Source organism: Haliotis asinina, chromosome 3, assembly GCF_037392515.1.
Source record: "Haliotis asinina isolate JCU_RB_2024 chromosome 3, JCU_Hal_asi_v2, whole genome shotgun sequence".
NCBI classification, from domain to species: Eukaryota; Metazoa; Mollusca; class Gastropoda; order Lepetellida; family Haliotidae; genus Haliotis; species Haliotis asinina.
In genome coordinates this window covers 47,284,392-47,307,577 of record NC_090282.1, presented here as the reverse complement: position 1 = coordinate 47,307,577, position 23,186 = coordinate 47,284,392, and the positions used below count along the sequence as shown (strand labels likewise).

At 36.3% G+C, this 23,186-nt stretch overlaps 1 protein-coding gene across 1 annotated transcript in view; it reads right to left on the bottom strand.

The window, feature by feature from the left end:
- LOC137278136 (small ribosomal subunit protein eS8-like) overlaps positions 1-22,360 on the bottom strand; it is a 29,463-nt gene extending 7,103 nt beyond the window's left edge. Inside the window, exons 1-4 of the mRNA XM_067810306.1 lie at positions 22,202-22,360; positions 17,907-18,006; positions 4,834-5,009; positions 2,993-3,122 (exon numbers count right to left, since the gene is read on the bottom strand). Of these exons, the coding sequence (XP_067666407.1) occupies positions 2,993-3,122; positions 4,834-5,009; positions 17,907-18,006; positions 22,202-22,345 (550 nt within the window). The 5' untranslated portion in view covers positions 22,346-22,360. The remainder of the gene's footprint in view (positions 1-2,992; positions 3,123-4,833; positions 5,010-17,906; positions 18,007-22,201) is intronic.
- Between the last annotated feature and the right edge of the window lie 826 nt (positions 22,361-23,186).

Genomic DNA, 23,186 nt, shown 5'->3' with positions numbered 1-23,186 from the left:
TTTAGGTTCTGCTCCGGAAATGAAGCCCCCCCCACCATTAGACTAACGCCAAAATGTTCCATGGAAAAACAAACGAGTCATCAGAAGATGACATATCCCCCCCCGCCACCCCCCATATTTGAAAGGACAAATAATCCGACAGTTACTCATTGTGTTCAGACCAAATCTGAACTGTTTCCACGGAATTCATGAAAAATATAAATGCCATATATCTGTAATTAGAAAAAGTCACCATTTCAAAATCTGTCTCGTATATCTGCCAAGATCTTTTGAAAGATACGAAATGGTTTTCGAGTTGTGCAAGGGGAACTAAGTCAGCGAAGTGTTCATGGAACCGGAGAAAATAATACATCACAAAAACCTGCAAATAGCAAAAGGCACCACTTTGGAGTCTGCCACACATATCTACAAAGTTTTACTGACAGATATTAAGAAGTTTTTGAGTTCTGCTCCGGAAACAAAACATAACTCTCACTTTTGAGACACTTTTGAAATCACAAAAACCTGTAACTAGCAAAAGGCACCATTGCAGCTTCTGATTGGTTTATCTACCAAGTTTTGCAGAAAAGCATTGAACTGTTTTTGAGTTCCGCTCCGGAAATGAAGCCCATTCCTCCATTTTGAGACTAAGTCCGAAACATTTCCATGGAAACTGAAAAGAATAAATCACAAAAACTTGTACATAGCAAAAGGCACCACTTTGGGGTCTGCCACACATATCTACCAAGTTTTGCAGAAAATATATTAAACGGTTTTTGAGTCATGCTCTGGAAACTAAGCCCACCCCACCATTAGACTAACATCAAAATGTTCCATGGAAAAACAAAAAAAAATTAGAAATGCCAAAACTCTGTAAATAGCAACAGGCACAACTATAGGTTGAGATTATTATATCTATGAAGTTTGGTCTAAAAATATTGAACGGTTTCTGAATTATTGAATTATGCTCCGGAAACAAAGTGATTACGGACGGACGGACAGAGGCGTCCACTATATCCCCCCACATTACATGCCGGGGGGATAAAAAGTTACATTAGGGATTACAGTCACTGAGTGAGTTTAGTTTTATGCTGCTCTCAGTAATATTCCATTTACATGGCGGCAGTCTGTTAATAATAGAGTCTAGACCAGACAATCCAGTGATCAACAGCATGGGCATCGATCTGCACAATTGGGAACCGATGACAAGTGTCAACCAAGTCAGCCAGCCTGACCATCCGATCCTGTTAGTTGCCTCTTGTGGCAAGCATGGGTTGGTGAAGGCCTATTCTACCCCAGACATTCATGGACCAATTACATTCAGCATATAGCATGTTATATTGGGATAACACTCAGTATGTAACATGTTCTATTAGGGATAACGCTCAACACACAACATGTTTTATCATACAATGGATAGTGTTCTCGGCAGGATACAAGTCAACGGATATTTTAGGTATCCGATATGGTCATATGTGGATACCGATGCAAATTAGACAGGTCATATGCAAATTTTAGGGACTACTTTCGCAGTGTAAACAAACATGGCGTCAAGGATTGGTGATCAAGTCCGGTCGTGGTTACGGTACTGTCAGTCCTTTGATCCCAGAAAATTCGTGCCTGGATATGATAGATGGAGTAGGTTATGAAGCAAAGATAGAAATCCATAGTCTTATGAAGATACCAAAGACCAACTGTCAGTGTTAGCAAGAAGACCGCATAGGAATCCAGCTGCACAATGTCACGCAAACATAAAAGTGCATTTGGTGTTCAAAAGGGTATTTAAATTTTCTGAAATTCCACGAGGTTTTTTCTTATACTTTAAACATAAGCTAAGATTTGCTGACAGCAATGCGCTCTTTCACATAAAAGTTTACTGGGAACTAGATGATGTAACACTCAAATGGGTAATCAGTACAAACTTGTGTCACCGAGCTTGTGACGTAATATATATGCAGGCAAATCCCACGAAATTTTGTTTCATGATCTGCGGCAAATGAAAATGCATTTATCAAAAATATAAAGTAAGAATGACACTGTATGATAAATAGGTTATCATGAGACTGTTTGGGGATGGTTAATATTCTGCATTAGGAATAAACACTAAATATGTTTTTTTCCTAATGCAGGATATTAACCATCCCCAAACAGTCGTGTGATAATCTACATATATTTGGCATTACACTCAGCATGTAACATGTTCTATTTGGCATTACACTCAGCATGTAACATGTTCTATTTGGCATAACGCTCAGCACATAACATGTTATATTTGGCATTACAGTCACTATGTAACATGTTCTATTAGGGATAACGCTCAGCACATAACATGTTCTATTAGGGATAACACTCAGCATATAACATGTTTTATCAGGGATAACGCTCAGTATTAAAAACGTTATATTTTGCATTACACTCAGCATATGTTATCTTTGGGATACTGTACAGTCAGCATGTAACATGTTATATAATGGATTACACTTAGCATATAACATGTTATATGGGTTCTGATTAACAAATATTACATGATGAACACCTGTTAGTTTACAGATATACGATCAAGTCAAAACTGACAGGAAAGGACAGAGATTAACAAAGTGATTACTGTATCAGCTTATGCAAGTAAGCTGGGGGTTCACAAGCCATTATGTGTTAAGTGCAAGTGAAATATTCAACATTTAGTCACGTAGAAAAAACCTCCATAATACATCTATTGTCATGACCTGACACACCACTTATTCCATCTTTTTATTTTGAAATTGGGCCACATTTTTTGATGTGATAAGAATGTATTATTAGAAGTCCAGAAAGTCATGTTGAGAAAAATGCAAATCCCAACAATGTTCAAACATTCCTTTCATAAGGAATCCTCCATGTGCAACAAATCTATTATTCCTATTTGTGGAACAGATGCTTATTTCAAATAGTCAAATGACTGCTTGACACACAATTTTACTTTTCAAACAGCTACAGAAACACAAGCTTTTGAAAAAGTATAAATAAATTTACTTACCCAGCACTCTGCCTGTAGCAAATTCTTCTTCAAGAGCCGATTCCACCTTGGCTGTCTTCTTTCTGGCCTTGTACTTCTTCATTGTTTTCTTGGAGCGAACCTTATTCAGAACTTGCTCCTCTTCCTCGGTCTGGAACAAATGAAATACCAGGGCTTAGATGGAAAGAAGAATCAACAAATGAAATACCAGTGCTTAGATGGTATGGACCTGTACAAAGCACATCAACAAATGAAATACCGGTGCTTAGATGGAAGAACCTGTACATAGCACAAATGAAATACCAGTGCTTAGATGGAAAGAAGAACCTGCACAAAGCAAATTCCGTCAGCCAGGCTAATAAGAACCCTACTTGCACTTCATAACTACCAAAACATCTCAAAACGTGCAAAATGTGAGCTGTAAACCAATAAAAAATTATTATCCTTGACAAGATTTTTAACAGAAGTCCTTTGAGTTCAAGAGATGAAATTTGTGATAATTCTCAATACAGGTGACTATTGGGATATAAGGAACTATTGTGATATTGATAGACTATAGCATGTTACTACTGCGAAGTCCATAGACAATTGCAAGCTACTACTGCGATAATTCAGACAAAATTCAAATTTCAGATAATTGTCATTTTCTACCAATTTCTTTTACATTTAACTACTTAAACCATAAAATGTGTTTTTATAATTTTCAGGTCAGTATCTGTCAAGTTATCATGACATCTAGTTAACATGATTTTGAATTAAAACAATTCCACAAGTCAACACAACACATAGGATTTGATACCATTTATTACAAAACTGTGGTTTGCTTACTTTTTGATCCCCATAACTTTGTAAAATAACATACAAAATAGAGAATAAATACTGGCTCTGTGTCCTTCACATTTTTGACAAATGGTCACCTTTAAGTTTCAGAAAACTGTGTGTAAAAGTTGAAAATTATACAGTTCACAGGTACATGGGTTTTATTTTTAACATGAAGATGAAAAAATATAATCAGTGAACTGAACAGTCAGGCTCAACAGATTTTAAGACAACAATCTTGTGTCACTATGAAGGTATCAAGAAATGAAGACTATTACAGTCTGCACTGAATGATTAATCTGGGCACATCTGCTGATTTGCTGATAGGCTACTTCTAATGACATGAAGATGTGTGATGGCTGGGAAACGTGTTTTTGTTTTGTTTTCTTTTTATATCAAAACTGCGATACTGCCAAGAGTGTTACTGCAAGGGTTGCCTGCATCATTATCAAAATTTACACTACATCTCAATTTTCAGATTGGTTGGTTAGTTTGCTGTTCAATGCCACTCAGCAGTGTTCCACCTATATGACAGTGGTCTGTAAATAACAAGAGTCTGGACCGGACAATCCAGTGAGTGAGTGAGTTTAGTTTTACGCCACACTGTGCAATATTCCAGCTATTTGGTGGTGGTCTGTAAATGATCAAGACAATCCAGCCATCAACAACATGAGCATCAATCTGTGCAATTTGGGAACCGATGACAAGTGTCAAAGAAGTCAGCTAACCTGACCATCTTATCTGTTAGCCGCCTTTTATGGCAAGCATGGGTTGTTGAAGGTCTATTCTACCCCGGGACCTTCATGGGTCAGACAATCCAGTGATCAACAGCATAAACACCGATCTACATAATTAAGATACAATCACATGGAAACCAAGTGGGCAAATCTGATCACCTGAATCCATTACTTGTCTCTAACACCATGTATGTGTTGCAGAAAACCAATTCTAACCTGAACTTAATGGGTACACCTTTTAGATAAAGTAGCTGAGAACAATCCAACCAATAGTTTTTCACTGAAGACAAAAGGTGTGTGACATACCAGTTTGACAGTCTTCTTCCTTCCAAGAGGTGTGGCATAATGGGCCTCGTACCACTGCCTGAAAGGAGTGGAGTCAATCTGTAAGATACAGCTCTTTACAAGTGTCTTGGTTCTTACGAGTTCATTGTTGCTGGCATTGTACACCACATCGATGATACGTGTTTTTCTTGTGATACCTGCAATAAATGGAGCAGTGGTTATCTTAAGACTTTATTGACAAGCACTGTAACTAATCAAAGTTAAATAATGAAAGTGAAGGTTGCAGTTTAAGATGAAGTTGAACAGCAACAAAACCATGACTAGTCAATCTCTCTTGATACCATGCACTGTAGTTGTTCAAATGCACACATATTTTCATTGCTAACTTTGACTTTAATCCTCTCAATGCTGCCGTCGAACCCATTCGACAGGAGTCCAGGATAATGACATCTCCAAATAAAACTTGCAATAATTATTCAACAAGTCAGATTTACGTGTCATATGAATTATGTATGGAATGCACGAATTCTCAGCTTGATAAATATATAATCTTTAATATGTATATGTACCTTAAAACGAAACGCCTGCGAATTAAAAATGTTATCGCCAAATTTCTCGGCATGCAGTCGAAAATAATGGCCATTGTTGACTTTCAAGCACACCGCGTTGAGTGGTACCCAGTCTAATATTTTCTTCATAATGAAATATTTTTTGACAGTTCAATCAATATTTTTGTTCTTTGACGAAGAAAAAGCTCACGTCTCCCATTTTCTAAAAATTGTTAACTTTCGGCTTAAATAATTACAAACAAAACCAATCTCAATGTTACATCATAGATTGGACGAACAGGAACGATCATGGCAACGTCGGTAAACAAACAAGTCCACATGCATCATGATGCCGAACAAAATGTGCCATCCTTTTGATATATCCAACTATTTTATCTGGAATTAATTACATGGTGTGAATAGGTAAATGTTATTGTCTCTGCACAGAAATTACCATATTTAGCGAGTTTATTTTGATTTTGTTTGATAAACCTTCGAACATTCACAATGTTGACAGCCGTAGGTGACCCGAAAGGGCGTGGCCAACCTTGCGGTTTTTGTAAGTGACAAGACACAAAGGATGTTTGAAAATACACATTCATAAGCAGAATCTGAATTCATATATATTGAAAATAAAATGACTCAGTACCTATACAATGCAGATCATAAAACAATATCACAATATTTGTAATTGTACCCACTCTTGATGAAACCGGAAGCGTGTACACGGCATGGCACTCGTGGAGGTAAAATATAAACAAGTTGGAAAACAACCATTGATACATTTTCTAAATTGATTCAAATTCCCGTAAGATCCATACTATCCACCAAATTACCTTTCAGTCATCCTCAGTTATTTACTGTTAGTTGTGTTCAATAGCAGTTGTCATTTGTTGCCTGTGTTGTAGTATTTCTTAGTTAGCCGTCAATGTGTTGATCTTTAGTTTAGCAAATCCGAAGTCGATGATTTTCACGGTCTATTTTTTTTCAAAGATTGTTCTGACACAGGGAGACTTAAAAATTCGCAGTGTGTCGTAACAATAACATTATATTGTTCTGTGTATATCGTCACAAGAAGTACAATTTTGATGATTGAAGATGTCATGAATAAAAGCATTTTTGCTTTTGCAGAAACGAACGAAACCAGAGCTAGTGTGAGAATGTAACGTGCAGTAAATGTATTTCATAAAAATTAATTACTGCTTAGAAAACAACTGTCATCGTCTTTGTGAATCAGTATTTGTTTTAGACATTAAAACAGCTGAACATCACATCTTTTGTTCACGAATTTGGAGCAAAATTGAAATTATTTTGTTACTCCAAACAGCAGTGCTTTCGGAGTAAATTCTACCTAGTATAATGCAGGTAATGTTTCAGATCAAATTGTTTGACGTATGTGCATATTTGTATAAAAAAATCATGTCATGTGGCTCAGTCCGTGGCTCCATACCGCTTTTAGATATTGCACTAGTGCAATCTGAACTGCAAAATGTATCTCATGCTTATGGCCATACTTTTTACCTACTTGCACAGTGTCTATGTTCATATTTTACTGTTAAAACAGACTTCATCTGGGAAACAGACTGATGGTCCAAACTCTTGGAGCAATGATTCCACTGACAGTGACTGAAAGACAGACTCATGAAGTAATATGTAATTATCATACCAGACCTAGAATAATTTTGTTGAAGTGATGTTTTGAATATGGAATATCAAAACTACAAGTGACAGATAATTAAGTGTTGAGCAGGAGGTGTAACCTGTGTTAGTCTGTGGCATCACGGTAATCATGTGGTGGCACCAGGGACAAGTAAATTTCTTTTTCCTAATACTGAGCTCTGCAGTGAGTGTTTTTTGTTGTCCAGTTTGGAGCTATTCATTAAGATTTCAATTTGGATTTTTTTCATTGCCATATGTATATGGCAAAGACATATATATCAAATGCTTCCAGATCTTAAACGAAAGACTGCTCAGTCCTTGGCATTTTGTTATTCAAGGAAGACTGTTCTTGATATTTCTTGTTTTATGATGGTTTAGGTTATTGAACACTAAACAATTGGAGTATATCACCATCAGACACTTCAGCAAACAGAAACAATCCTTAAAAGTTCAGTAGACTCATTTCACATTGTGACATTGCTCCTAAACCCAGGAAAGGACAATACGGTAGAATAATATATATTTAAAGAATATGAAGCCTGTTTACTTTCACCAGAGACAATATAACTTATTATATGTATATGGTTTCCTTTCTTATCAAATGATAACATTTTCTGATAAATATACTGTTACTGCAGCAACATAAATGACATTAGTCATGTGTGATTCGTGATAATTCAGCAAACAAAGTGGTACTGTTCAAAACTAAAATAGCTCATCACCCATTTGTAATTGATGTACATTTTGGCACGATATTATAAAGACATAAAATACACAAAATAATATGTAACATCTATCCATATATTTTATGGCATACATGTAGTTGTATTAAAGAATTGTGTAAAATTGTCAGTTTTACACATTACTGAAAGACATTAATTAAAATTTGGTTATTTACACTTTGCTAATGTGCATTGACAGATTTTAAGTGTCTTTGCCCTTGTCTATTTGGGAGAGAAAAATAACTGTCATATTATTAGTATCAGATAGCATATTAAAATATATGAAAATATTTAAAGTTGTAACCAGTTATGAAACAAAGCATTGACAAATCCATCATAATTATTCAACAAGAACGTTAATTTATTGCATAAAATTATGAATGTAATTCAACTTTTCTGAAGTGAGACATATAATTTTTCCAATCATGCAATATGAACGCAATATTTATCAACTCATCTCCGATTTCATGTGAAACTATAACTGAAAATATATTTTAGTTTATAAAACATGTATACTGCAGTTCCTACTACACTGCATCGTCATAAAATGAAAAGCTTGAATGTTATTTTGAAACACAAATGCCACGCCCATATCCGCACACCTGTTGAGAATGATGTTTGTAAACGTTTTTGTGTCGGACCATGTGAAAAAAAAAAGAATAAGCTGGGATCAATATGAATCACAATTACATCTTTGCTATCTTTTATATTCAGTGGACAATAAAGTAATGTGCCTAATATGAACAAAAATTCAAATAAGAGATACTGAAAAACTTGCATCTGCAGTGTTGATCGACTACTGTTTCCGGGTTCACGGGAGCATACAAGGTCAAACTGGTTCGGCTATGTGCGAATTATATGGTCCAAAACACACCAAGAAAATTCTATGAGCTCTGACTTATCATTTTAAACAGTTATTTGTGTTAAATTTGAGTTTGTCAGACAAAATATCTCCAACTTTTCCGTTAATATTCAACAGCGAATGAATTTCATCAGGCAATCCCTGTCTGACATCACGTCCGGTGACCTTTGCACTTACTAGAAAAGAAGTCTGTCTCTCTTCATACTAAACGGAAAATGATACATGGAACACTTGTAGAATGAGAAAATCTCCCTCTTTCGCCAGGTCTTACACAGAAGAGTTCTGTAATCTTTCTTCTGACCAAAAAAGCTATATTTTATGTAGCTGGACGAAGCGCACCATGTTTGTTTTTCGTACGTGTAACATGATCTAACACCGTCTTTTTGCGGGTCTGTGCAAAAATTAATGAACCATAACACTTGAAATTTGCACTCATGAATGTTTATAAATCATGTATTTTATTCTGCTATTTTCATGACATGACACGTTTAAATAAAAAACGTAATAGTGCCATTTCAGTAAGACCTGTCATGACATCGAAAATATGATCTGTTTACGACGAACGTTTTCGATTTTTTTCCCCAGAATTTAGAATTTAATTTGTCGTCGCGCTGATATTTGCCGATACAAATATACCAAATTAAAGTCAGATACTTATGAAATATCAGTAGTAAGAATACTGAAATCGGTTTGCGATAATTGGACAATTTATACGGTTCCTAATATAAAACGGCTGTCAATCGAGTAATTCAGGAAAATTTACTTTATTTATGTTTGTCTTATAATTAATATCTGTACGTTTGAAATTACCTGGATATGTTTTTATAATAATGTTTATTTTTCTATCAAGTATTAATGAGCTGAATATTTTTTCAGTTGTTCCTTATTTAGTGACACATCGACTGTTTGGAATCACCCACCCTCTTACCAACGCCTTATGCTGAAACTAATTCAACAGGCTAAAGGTTAACATGAATGTCATAGTGTATGAAACAGAAAAAGGTAAAAAGGAATTGCTTATTGAAAAATATTCAAGGGAAGTGTTGAAAGTCATAAATCCTGTTGTTCAGTGTATTTGAAATATGAAATTTTATGTTTCTCAACAATACATTAATGGGCACACAGGCTATTGTGTTCTGCTTCCCAATGTACTTTCCCATGCACAAGGAGAAAAACATGCAGAGCTCCAGATAAGCTTTTGCAAATGTGCCCACTCTATTTTCCTGGAGTGGTTATGATGAAAATTAGCTGGGTATTTCAGTTTCCGTTACCAACTGTTTTAAGTGTGTATTTTACTTACCGGAATATGTCATTAGAAACTTTGCAAAACATCAAGTTTGTCTCGGCATGGTATGTTAGCATACACCTAATTAAAGCATTCCTGGACAAAGTGTTGCGACTAAGTGACCAATACGTAAATACACAGCAGGGAGTTGAGATGAGGGGAATGCCAGAAAAATGACATCTTATTCTGGTGACCAACGGATATTAGTAAAGTGTCAGTGAGCAACTGTTTTAGTTGGATATGAGGTGCTACATAAATGCATTTGAGTTAAACAGCTCATAGTATTACTTAAATGTATAACCATTGTTCATGATAAATTGTTGAGTGCTCAAAAATCATCATTGACAAAGCAATAACAAGGCATGGATTATTGACTTCGATTTTATTATTCTGGAACTTGACATCATCCTCATGTTTCCTTCTGTTCACCATTACAGAAAAGTTACAGTCCTTGTGTATTTTGACTAGGTCTGGCTACTGGATTTAGGTACTTTAGCAGCAAGAGACTTGTAAATGTAATCACTGAAAAGTCTCCCTTTACATCTTCGTTTTCTAAACCAGTGATGAATGGAGGGATGGGGGGTTAAATGAACTCACAGGTGGGCCTAACATGAGAAGCAGATCCAATGTGCTGGAACTAAGAAGCCCTGAACTTTGTCTTCAGACGGTTCTGGGCGTTGAAACTCCTCTCACACTCAAAGCTGGTGAGTTGCATACAGAGTGCAATGTTGGCAAGGCATAGCATCTTTTAAGGAGAAGAGTCACTCTTCTGCAGAGCTGTGCTGAGCTGGTGGAAGCTTTCAATATGGGCCACTTATCATACCTTTCAATCTGGGCCACTCATCAAGGAGTTGGGAACTAACTTGTTTTACATGCTCAGCAAGTCCTTCCTGAAGGTTCCCTTCTATCACCTTCACATTTTTCTGGGTGCCATACAAGTCACGGAGATGTACAAATTACTGCAATAGCATCGTCTGACTCTTCACCAGGTACACTGTTGACTGAGCGGCTCCATCACCTTGCTCATGTCCACAAATATGACACTGTCCTCTTCCCTGAACTTGGACTTAATGTTATTTGTCATATTCTTCAAATACTCCATTCTCAGAGTTTCAAATTCTTCATCCATGGTTTGTGGGTACAACAAATCTTACCCACTAACAGATGCTTTGCTGTCATCAATTTGAATCCTTTTTATGTTTTTCAAGCCCTAGCCATCTTGACCCGCCATAGCTTCAACTTTACACAGAGTTCCTTCAATAAGAGGCTTCAGTTCACTGAAGAGTAAGTTTTGCCTCTGCAGACTACAACTCAGAACTGCCAGTTCTGTGTGAACATCAAGCATAAACGCAGTGACAAGTGCTACTTTGTAGCTGGTAAAGTACTTGTGCAAACCTTTGCTGCTGCATTCTTTTTATCTGCAAATTTCGAAAGCCTTGTGAGGACTGATTCATAACTTTCAAACACTGCCTACACAGCTTTCTTCAGTCAAAACCATAGAATAGAATGCGGTTCCTTCACAGTCAGCTCAGGTTACTCCAGCAACTTTTGAATCTTCTTCAATGAAAGTGTCCTACTGCTTGATGCAGTAATGAAATTATGCAGTCCATTAAACTTGTCTCTGAACTTCATCAGGTATTCGTTTTTCTTAATTGAGTCAACACATGCTAGATTTAACCTGTGGGCCACGCAATGGGCTTGTACACTAAATGGTGAGTATTTTGCTTGAATTTGTTCCCTGCACCAGTTCGCTTTCCCACCATTGCTGCAGTGCCATCAGTTGATAGTGACACACATTTTGTTAGGTCTATACCCAAACTTCTCCAACTCAGCTGCCACACAGTTAACAATTATATGGGCACAACCATCATTGATAGGCTCATAACACAAAAACTTGGTGAGAGGTTCTCCTTTTTTCATGTATCTGACACAAATGCTACAATGTTTTGCAACAGTCATATCTGTACTCTCATCAAGCATTATAGCAAATATCCATGATGAATTAATGTCATTTACAAGTGTCTTTGTCAGTATATGGCAAATTGACTTCTGCATATCTGTAACTGTTGACCAGCTGAGATTCTTATATTTCACAGTAGATTGCAACATCAACAATCCATTTACTTTTTATCAGATGGTAACTCTGACTTGGCAGCGTAACAGTGTTAAAAAGAATCTTGTCATCATTAGAACAACTATCCTCATCTTCAATTTCAAGCATATTTACATCGACTCTATCCCATTTCCTCTCCATTTAAAAGTGAGAACTAGCATGTTTGTGTTCCATGCTTTCATTATGTGTGATAATGCTAGAAATCTGTATGTTCGGTGTTCACTTTTGATTGACATCTTACATTTTTCTAATCGACACTTCATGCAGCAGAACTTAATTTCATTTTCAATAGTTTCGAAAAGTAGCCACGGACATTTCTGCTTCCACTTGTTCATTTTTTTTCAGCTTGAGTTTGTTGCCATAGTGTTTTTTGTTTCGATGTAGGTTCATTGATTACTTTGGACAATATATTGTTCAAAATGGGTGATCTTTTTGTTGCGAGGGGCGATAACTCTCCTTTTAAGACGGTCCAACTTCTCGTTTCCGGTCTGGTTCCCGAGTCAATGTGCGCAGCGACAACTTGCTACATGTAAAGACAGAACCCAGCTTACGCGTTGCCGTGTTCACATTAACTAAAAAATATATTGTTTACAACGAAAACCCATTAACTGATGCATGTTTTGTTTTGATTTTTAGTTTAGAAAGGCATCCGTTGTTTAATTTCCAAATTCAGTACGAATTGACACAATAGAAGATAACAGGGAAAACGCCATGAAAAGTCACTATATTGTCACAGCATTTCCTATGACAGAACACGGACAGAGCAAGTCTCCAGTGTCATAGCATGGGTGAAGTAATGAAAATTCTTTTTGTATATGTTATCAGCCCTTATGTTGTTCCCAACAGTAATCCTTTAACTATTGACACTTTAAAATCTTACAAAGAGTTCCTATACAACAACCGATTCAATGTTAAAAAATCAGGGCTACACCTCAAGCAAACAAGCATCCCCTGGAAGTTCTTCATTGAGAATTTATGATCATTACATATTCCTGACAATTGAAAAAATTCTGTATAGAATATAAGTGTTAGTAAAAAACATATATATTACGTTTTAAGCAGCAGTTCCTCACTCATCTGAATCCATTTTGTTTTTAAATTCTGACACTACGTACTGTATATTTTTATGCATATTTATATATATTACTGTATATTTACATATGCAAGTGCCATTCACCTATTATCCAAGCAATTAGTCGGTTGCATCAGAAACATCAGTCATCATAGCTTGAAATAAAATATTTCCTCCTTGAAAAATATGTCCACCGGTCAGTATCGTGAGTTATGTTATATATGTAAACTTATTGGTTCATTTCTTACAAAAGTTTAACACAGCTTAAAGCTCTTAATATAATTAGTCATTTACAGAGATTTCTCTCAGCGAACATATAATTCTGACCGCCCAGGCAGATGTGTATGATAAAGTATATGTTCCTTGTTTGGTAACATTAAGTTGACAAAATATTTCCCATGACAGACAATTTACTATCTAACTTTCTGATTTTCATTCAACAGTTCTTAAAAAATTTTTTAGGCTATGTCTGTCTGTTAGTAATAACACAGAAAATGTGTTTATTATCAAATATATGTTTTAGATGATATAAAATCGAATTTAACCCCACAATTATTATATGAAGCTTATGCATTTATATATTATTACATATTTAACAGTAAAATGTACAATGTCTGAATAAAGTCAAGCATGCGTAATGTAATATAAAAGTACACATGCACCAGCATACAAGGAATCAGATGGAACATTGTACAGTGCAGATACAATGTAAAGTGGGAAAAGATATTGACTTTATTGATATATTTGTTAGAATTTGAAAAATCAATTTAATGCAACAAAACATAAGAGCGAGCTCTAAAAATAAAATGAGCTTTTTCATGACTATTATAATAATCTGAACATTGTGAAGACAAGGTGTATGTAGACACCTTGTCTGCAGGAAAATGTAAACCATTTGATGCTGACAACACTTAACAGTACCATTTATTATGTTAGATATTGAAATATATTATCAGTATGAATGTATGTAATGTTATGTTGTGTAATGAAAATAGAATTGGGAAAGTGCCCTTCAATATGTACTTAACCTAATGGTAGTTTTGCTCCTTCTGTGTCTAAAATAGTATATTCAATAAATTAATGTTTTTAATATTATTTCCTTTATTAAAATGTAAGAAAATCAAAACATGTTAATTCATACACTTAATTGATAATTAAAATGCAATCATTGAAGAAATTTGCAATATCTTTATGTATTATTTGCCTATACAGTGAATTTATATTTCGTGCACCACAAACCCATTACAGACATAAAAAAGCAGATTTTAGTTATGTCCACGTTTATCGCTATTGAAAGTTGGCTACATGTAGGAGATGATTGGCATAATTTGTCCGCTACTGTTATTTTACAATTACTTGACCATTGTTTCTCACTTTCCTCTGTACCTGCTAAATACCTGTGTTGTCCAAAATCTTAACCCCCACCATAAATGACCTGCTGAAATTTACATGAAAAGACTTTCACTTTCACATTTCGCGCACCGCATCAGCTCCCCGCCATTGTAAATTGCATGAATGCAGCCATATCGGCCGTAATACTAAAATGATTTGAGTACATATACACTGAAAATACACCGCAGTTTTAAAAGTGTGTGATACTCAGACATACTGCCAGACTTAAATAACAGATTGTAAAATGTCAACAAAACGACATGCCTATCCAAGGTGTACCATAGAAGCATGGAATAAATATTTTAGGACCTAACACTTGATATATCATCATAAAAGGGAAAAGATGTGCTGTCCATGCACCGGTGTGAACGTTAACGGTGAAGGTGAAGGCTATACTAGTTAACTGTCTCTAAGTGTAACGGTAACACGTACGGATCACATCATTTTTCAATCTGACCAATGGGTGATCATGGGCCAAAACATAGACGCAGCCCTGCGTTCAGCAACAGCAAATTACTAGCAAACATTCAATGTTAAAGATCACTTATACTCTAGTAGGTTACAAATACAAAATCAATTGCTGACATCTCAAACGAAATTTCAACCAATCAGAGCGGCGCGTCTCTGTGACATGATTGTAGGTATAGAAATGAGGGTCTGTGCCGTATTCATCTACATTTCTGGGGTTAAACATTTCGTTTACAGGTTTGTACAAACCTGAAATCGCGAAAGCTGTTGAGAAAAATGAAAGCTGTATGTTCTCACAATCTACTATCATTTAGTTTTGTCTTCTGCTTTGCCTAGTTTTTGAGTTACAACCCTTGTTTTCATAGACGATTCTGTCAAAATCACTTGGTATCGCTAGGTTGTAATGCGTGTTAGGTGGTATAAACTTACCCGTTATTTGTCATCATTCACTTCATGGTCAGTTAATGAATTTATAACAGGTATACTTAGTGGTAACGCCACTTAGATTACCCGACAAAGACCCCCATTTGGCATTTCTTGTGTCTTGGTCTGGTCAAAAGATTAACTGATAACACGCTGATTGATTAATTAGTTTTTCTGTGAATTTAAATCGGGGATTTGTCAAAAGGTAGTGTTTAGATAGATTAGTAAATCAAAATTACTTTTCACTGGCAGTAACATATGTATTTTATTGATGGACATTAGGATTTTACATGACATTGCTTATAACATTACAATTTCACTCTAGGAAGCGGTCAATATAATATTACTTACTATAATATTGTCACTTCGACCACAACCTCGTTTCCGAGGAAGAAAACGTTATATCCATGCAAAATCCTTTTGGTCAGCAATGTGTAGTAAGCAGTCTTGATTTCATTAACTCGATGAAACTTTAACTCCATTTTCTATCCTGGAAGAGTGGTAGGGGGCGAACCATCCGATTTAGTATATACCACAGGCTTCCACAACACTCACTTCACACACACTAGCATCCAATTTAAGCACAAACTACAGGATCTGGTGGAAATCTGTGCATAGTGACACCATCACCCGACCCCAAGGAACAATTGACGGCAAAACAACAATTCGACATGTCTTTGGTGACGTCGAGAAATCAGCAAAATGACGAGCTTCCTACACATTTTCTATTCATTTAACTGAAAATCGTTCCTTCTATGACATGACTGTAGGGCTCTGGTGACAGTGATAAAAAGAGTTCCAAAAAATTGAGTTTAGTTGTTCTTTAAAATAGGATACCCGTAGGCGAACCACGGGTTACTGAACTCTGTGCTGCATTGCTCATTCTACCTGTCAACACCACCTTGGCAATCGATGTCTGTTTCATTACACATGCAAGTTTTAGAAATATATTCCTTACACATGTATGTAAAACCTTTAACATATATGCATTTTTTTTTAATGTGCACCTTTTACAGTACGATTTTTGTTTTCAATGCGTAATTGGTCATTTTCACTGCGTAAAATCCCATATAAGCAGCTTATCCGGAGCTCTGAACATAACTTCTTTCAAATGAAACACCAGCCTAGATGCAAGCAGTTGGGTAGTTGTTGCTAAATCCTGATCCCACTACAGATTCTGACAACACCTCTAGTGGATACAATATCATTCCAGCTGTAAATCGGCTCTCTTCATATTAGGAAAAACAATGTTAACATGCTTTACAAAGTTGAAGAGAGGCACTGTAATAACTTTCTGAGATCATGGCCTGTACCTATTTTCTGACCTGTGATCAGCTGTCTATTCAAAAGAATTCTTACAATACAAAATGAAACAGTGTTTTTTGTCTCTCCTGTCAGACCTTAACCTACCATAGTTGGAACAAACAGTGTCCCTCAGGATGTCTGTGGTAGCAAATTCCAGATGAACTCCTTTTATTACAATATGTAATGAAGGAAATACACTACAGAAGTATTTAGATGTTTTATTCAGAAATTTACCCACTCAAAACTTGACTTGTACCTGGTGATCTATCACGTTTAACTTTGTTATATTAGGTTGCAACAGTGCAAGCAACAAAGCACTAAATCGAGTCCAGGGTAGAGATGTCTATCATCCAAGTTTCTCAAGCTGCACACACAATATAGACATAATTATTCCACTTTGGAAAAGGCAACTGATGGGGAAGCTGATATACTGAAGTCAACAGGTCATATATACCTTGTGTGAATGAATAGTACATTCTGCAAGTTTATGATTTACTATCATGACATTTTATGATGTAATTGTGGGTGTTAACATAGTTAAAAAATGCAACATAACAAGCATTGTTCGCTAGTTTTTCAATATCAGTGTGGCTACTTCAGTAAAACTTTTGGGAAGACAAACAAGCCTTGTGCAAGCCCCAACAATGAATCTGCATACCAATAAACAAGTACCATTTTCTTATACTGTCTGCACCTTCAGCACAAGCACCAACAGATACACCTTTCGGCATTGATGCAGTTAGTCATCTGATGTCTTCTGGGGTGCCTGCCATTATCTTGTCTTGATTTCTACCATTTGTTAAGCACTGACCCCTGCCTCAATAAAATCTGGCAGTTTATCTGGTGCTGAAGATATTCGACACAAGTAAGACGTGACATTCTGGTTAAAATATATCCTGATATGACATGCAGGGTCATGTACATGTAAAATTAGTTTTCTCCACTCCTGTGTTAATGTGATGTGAAAAACACTCGAAATTATTGTCAAGCTCGACACTGAAATTGTTTTTAGTTGATATGAATAAAATTGGTCTGGCCTAAATGTGAAGCAAAACACTAAAACCAAATGTAAGATTCAAGGTTTTCAGCAACTTTAATTTGTTCCGACAATGCTTATACTAATACCGCATGTAAAAATCAGAGCCTAGATGACTTGTATAATTTCAGGCAGAATTAAAGTCAAGATAATGGTAGGATAGGAAAAGTTCACTTTTGGCTTTTAATGGTAAACAAAGAAAAACTTACTCTCTGAACCCCAAGAAAAGTTTCCCTGGTCCAGTCGAAGTCCCCGGAACTTAATGCTGCCACCTCGGGTTCTCACGGTGTGAATTCTCTTGGATCCTAACTGAAGAAGAATTATACGAATATATTTCTGGTTGGCAAAGCAGACTAAATTTCACTAAATCAGTGTAAAATTCTGGGCATTGCAATGGTGCCATTCGTGCACTTAAAGTTCATATGGTGTCTTTAAAAACCTGGCGGGCCATGTTGGCACACTTAAGACATTGAACATAAATCTGAAATGCATTATGAGTTTGTTTTGATGCATGAACTAAAGCAAACTCAAAACGCAGACTTAAGTTTAACTGTAAGAAAATGCACTACCTTCCCCCACTCAAGCAAGCTGTTAATGCTGTGAAGACCAAGAACATTGCACATCACTTTCAGTTTCATTTACAAGCTGTTTCACACGACATTACAAAGCCAACAGTGTTAAGAGAAAATCTGATACACTTTCAAAAACTGATTCCAACTGGTCAGTTTCGAGAGATCCAATCACATTGCATGTAGTTTTATACTTTTGTCATTACAAAACAAATGCATCCATTTTTGTATCCAGAGATTGTTTCAAGGCATTAGTAGTCATAATCTGACTGTGGTTGTAGCAAATCATGTTGGTTTGATGCATTTGCGCAATTAGGAACCGATGACGTGTCAACCAAGTCAGCGAGCCTGACCACTCGATCCCGTCAGTCGCCTCTTACGACAAGCATAGTTGCCTTTTGTGGCACTTTGCAACAAATGCATTGGTTTTATATATATGAACGAATCAATTGCACAGAAGACTTCCAGATAATTTCATGCCCCTAATTGATAGTTTCGAAATCTTTGTTACACTGATTCAAAAGGCTTGATCAACATGCTTGTGATTCCCCAAATCTATCAATCATGCAAAAAAATACATTTGCCATTTCAAAACTACAGCTGCGGCAGTGTTCACGAATAGTGTCTGACCCTCTGACAGATTCACTAGCGGTCAGATAGAAATCACCAACCTGCCAGTCCCAGTGTCTGACTGAATATTTCACAATGTCTTTGTGTGAGGTTGTTATTTGTGGCATATGACACTTGTTTGCTGTTCAGAAATCTTATGTTTGTTATCATATAATGTTAATAATTTCAAGGCCAATTATAAGAAATGTCAAATCTGAAATGTTTGTTAAACTTTATTCTGTGGGTCCTGTGAATTTTCAGTGGGTCAGACAGACATCTGAAACTTACAGGACCCATTGTCCTTTTACTTTGAAACACCATCGTGAACACTGTGCGGGTCTCGGTACAACCTTGATAGAGCAGAACCAATGGGCAATTATTTGTGATTTTGTCAACTTGCACCCACATTTCGCATTAATCCTGATGTGCGTGGATTCTGCCTCCACTATCATTTATTCAAACTTCTAACATTGCATGCTGCCGAGAAACTCACTCAGGGAGCCAGTAAAAGACCTAACTTCGAAGGTATGTTTACGTCTTTACTTTGAATTCGTTAGCAAGTTCATTTTACAGTATGATAACAGGATATGGCCAGCAAATTTCATTCATGACGGGTAAAACTTTAGGTAATTGGACACAGTATGAATAAAGGACACAGTCTCTGATAAAGAACTAAGTAAGGAGAAACTAGTGCTACAATGAATTCACGGTCATGAACGTGATACATATCACAAATGTTGGGCAAAGAATGCAAATAATTACAAGTACAATATTGTAGTTATTGTTGATACACAATAAGGAATGCCTATGCTGTTAATTTGTCAAAGCAATAACCAGTGACCTCATGACACTCAAATTTGGTATGTTATAGCAGTTATAATCTACAGTACCTTGTGCAGCCTTGGCAAACTAACATCACTTGCATTACTGCAAGGGTAGTACATATTCTTTCATATCTTAATTTAAAGAAAGCACACGAGGGTTAGAGCAAATCACACTCCCATATTAAAAAAATTGTAAATATTCATCAATAAACTGTTCTGGTGACCACAAATACTGAACTGATTCTATGAAGGGCTATGGTTCGAGTCACAGAATATGCGAGTGAAATGAAACCGCCTTAGAAGAAACAATGATAATAAAACGGCATGCTTAATGCACACCCCTCTCCCTTCTCCTCAGGGATTGACTTGGGCCGCGATATTGCGATTTTCTCGCACCAGTTGATTTAAAATCGCACTCAAATCTACCTGCAGCGATTTAGAATCGCATCCTGCTCACCTCTATGATAGGAAGTTTTTAAATCTGTTTTACTGAGAAAGGATTTGTCGTTAGTTTGTCCTGTCAAAGATATTCCCGTTGCTTTCTACGTATTTTAATCTTCGAAACATAACTTCTGGTATGGAACATCGAACACCGTTACAGTGCTACACAAAATGAGCTGCGCTGCAAGGAGTATGGCAAACTCTGAACCTCTCAGTACTGTGTTGTTTATGCACTGTGCGACGGCGTACAGAGTTCGCATTCGGAAGTTGTGTTTTGCAACTAACGAAACCGGCATCTTATTCGATATTAAAATCTTTAAATTCTTAAAGACTACGAATGAAAATGAAGAAAAAACTTGACCCATTCAACACCGTAGGCCGAAAAATTGGCCAAGACATCACCAGTCCCCATGAGTAGTAGGTCGAAAAAGCGACCAGTCAGTAGTTGAATCAAAATGATTTATACTTTTAGGAACTTAACTAACATATGATTCATTTATCAAATCTATCACTCTTCATAATGCCTGTCAACACTTATTACATTTCAGATGGCCATATTTTATCGACAAGATTAGAATTGTAAACTATTTTCCGCAATGTTTTTGAAAAAAAACCTCTTCTCATGCTTCGGCAACAGGTCCGTGTCCAAGTTCTCAGCGAGCAAATCAACAATGCGTAGAGGATATAATTAAACAAATCACAGAAACTGAAGAATACAATCAACAACAGTACTCATAAAAATTGTCTAACGAACATCATAACTTACTATTTCAATCTTTATTGTGCGATTGTGTCATGTCATTCTTTTTCGTTTGTAGGGGGTGGGGGTGGGGGTGGGGGTGGGGGAACAGCATCCATTGCTGTTATCTGATTGGCTGACTTGGGTCACTTGTCTGATGTTAACCAATCACGATCCTTACTGCAGACTGAGGCTAAAAAGCGTCATTAGAAACCAATGTTTATCCAATAAAACCGCTTCTTACAACTATGAAAACACTTGGCAAGGATACAGTCATTTTGTTGATGTTCAGAGCTTTCGAATGATACCCGCATTCAAACGAATCGCCTCACATGTTATTCATTACCAGACAAAGATTTTAAAACGGAGGTTTTTCACGCTGTTGTATCACGTTACCAAGCGAATTGCCACTGATATCGGGAAATACACAACCATACATATTACTTCAGAAATCTTTCTTGAATAATTTTCTGATCGTGTATAAATGAACATATGGAAGGAAAAGTGAAGGGGATGTCATGACTTGTTACAAATAGAAAAAAACGCTCCAGGTTTTTCTTTCTCCGTGGTTCATCTAGACATATAAATGTCTACGCCTGCATTTTCATTAAAAGTTAACTTCAGTTGTAGTCGTATTACGTGAAAAATATGATAAAAATAACTTTCATATTTATAAACAGTAAGATTAGTCCTTTCAACTGGTGTATGATATGATTTATAAGTTGATATTTTCTCTTGATAAACAAAAACTTCAACTATGACCTCAGAGTTGCTAGGAATTCGGTGCCATGGCAATATATGTCTCTGGTTGACTGGTGTTGAAAGAGTTAAGTCATTGACCTTGATGACAACCAGAATGCAGACACCAATGGTGATGCTAGTAGATCTACAGACTTTTGATTCATTGCAATTCAGGATTGCTTGACTTGAAATTGATTATGACAATGTCTTATTTGTCTCGTATTCTTTTTCTTCTCAACGATCATGAGCAGTTAAATCTCACAAGATTTGAAAAAATCTCATGATTTTATCTCACATGTTTTCTGAGCCAGGTTTATCCCTGTCTCCTTTACTAGAAGTAAGGACTACACAATTTGGTTGCTTGTTGAATGCCACACAAAGCAATATTCCAGCTATATGGCTGGAATATTATATATAATAGAGTGTCACCATATTGCATTTGCGTATATGCTCATGTTGTTGCTAATTGGATTGTCTTTAAATATATATATATATATATAATCATGCAAATTAAATTCTACCATCAGTAATACAACCGACTGAAACAAGAGCAAAAAAAGAACTTGATCTGGTCAGTTTACCTTGGTTGATGCAGATGGTCTTCCTAGTTCAAACTTTCTCTTTTTTCGCATTTGGTTCATACGACCACCAGTCTTCCTCCTTTTATGCCACTTATCCCGTGAGATACCTGTCAACCAAAACAAATGTAAATAACATGAAGGCATTTTAATGAATCATGCAGCCTCCTTTTTCATCAATACGTACAAGAAGACTTCAGTAATCACTATGTAAAGCTTCTTCAGCCTCAGTCACCATGTGCTATCATGAACAGAGGCTGACCATCAACTATAAGCCTGCAGGACATTTTTTGCTGTTCCTCCTAGCATTGTGCCCCTCCTTTAAAGTCTTTACACCTGTGGTGGGTAAAAAAAATAAAATACAAATAACAGGAGATATATGTTGGGCACATGCATCAAAAAATTTCAAGTCATTTTTCAGATTTGTCATTCTTGCTTTGAGTCAGACTGTACATCCAATGTCTGGACTATAATAATAAAATTGGTTGTGGCCTACAGAAAATTTATGTCTACGTATTTGTCATAAGCAGCGCAATATGTTTTAGGGTCTACAGAGATTGGTCAAGGAATGCAGCTTCAAAAGAATGTGGGTGCCATCTTTCATCAGTTGAATGTGGGTATATACCCCGAATATGCATGGAAGCTTGAGGCTTAAACCAGCCGTGGCAAAGATTATATACTGACAATTAATGCACTCCCTATAAGATTGCATGATAGAAAGGTTGGGAGGGAGAAATGAAAAAGCTTATGAGTAGGAAGGCATAGCACATGGAATGCTATGAACATTCATTGAGCTGATGGTATCCCAATCAACCTGAATACCATAGGTGATTCTCACCATAAACCTTTGCATAATTTTATACACAAACTGCCACTGCAATTCCTTTAGTTCATCTGAACTTCTAGAACGATACATACATTAAACAAGTCATCAGAAGATGACACATCCCCCTGGTACCTACATACTTGAAAGGACAAATCATCTGAC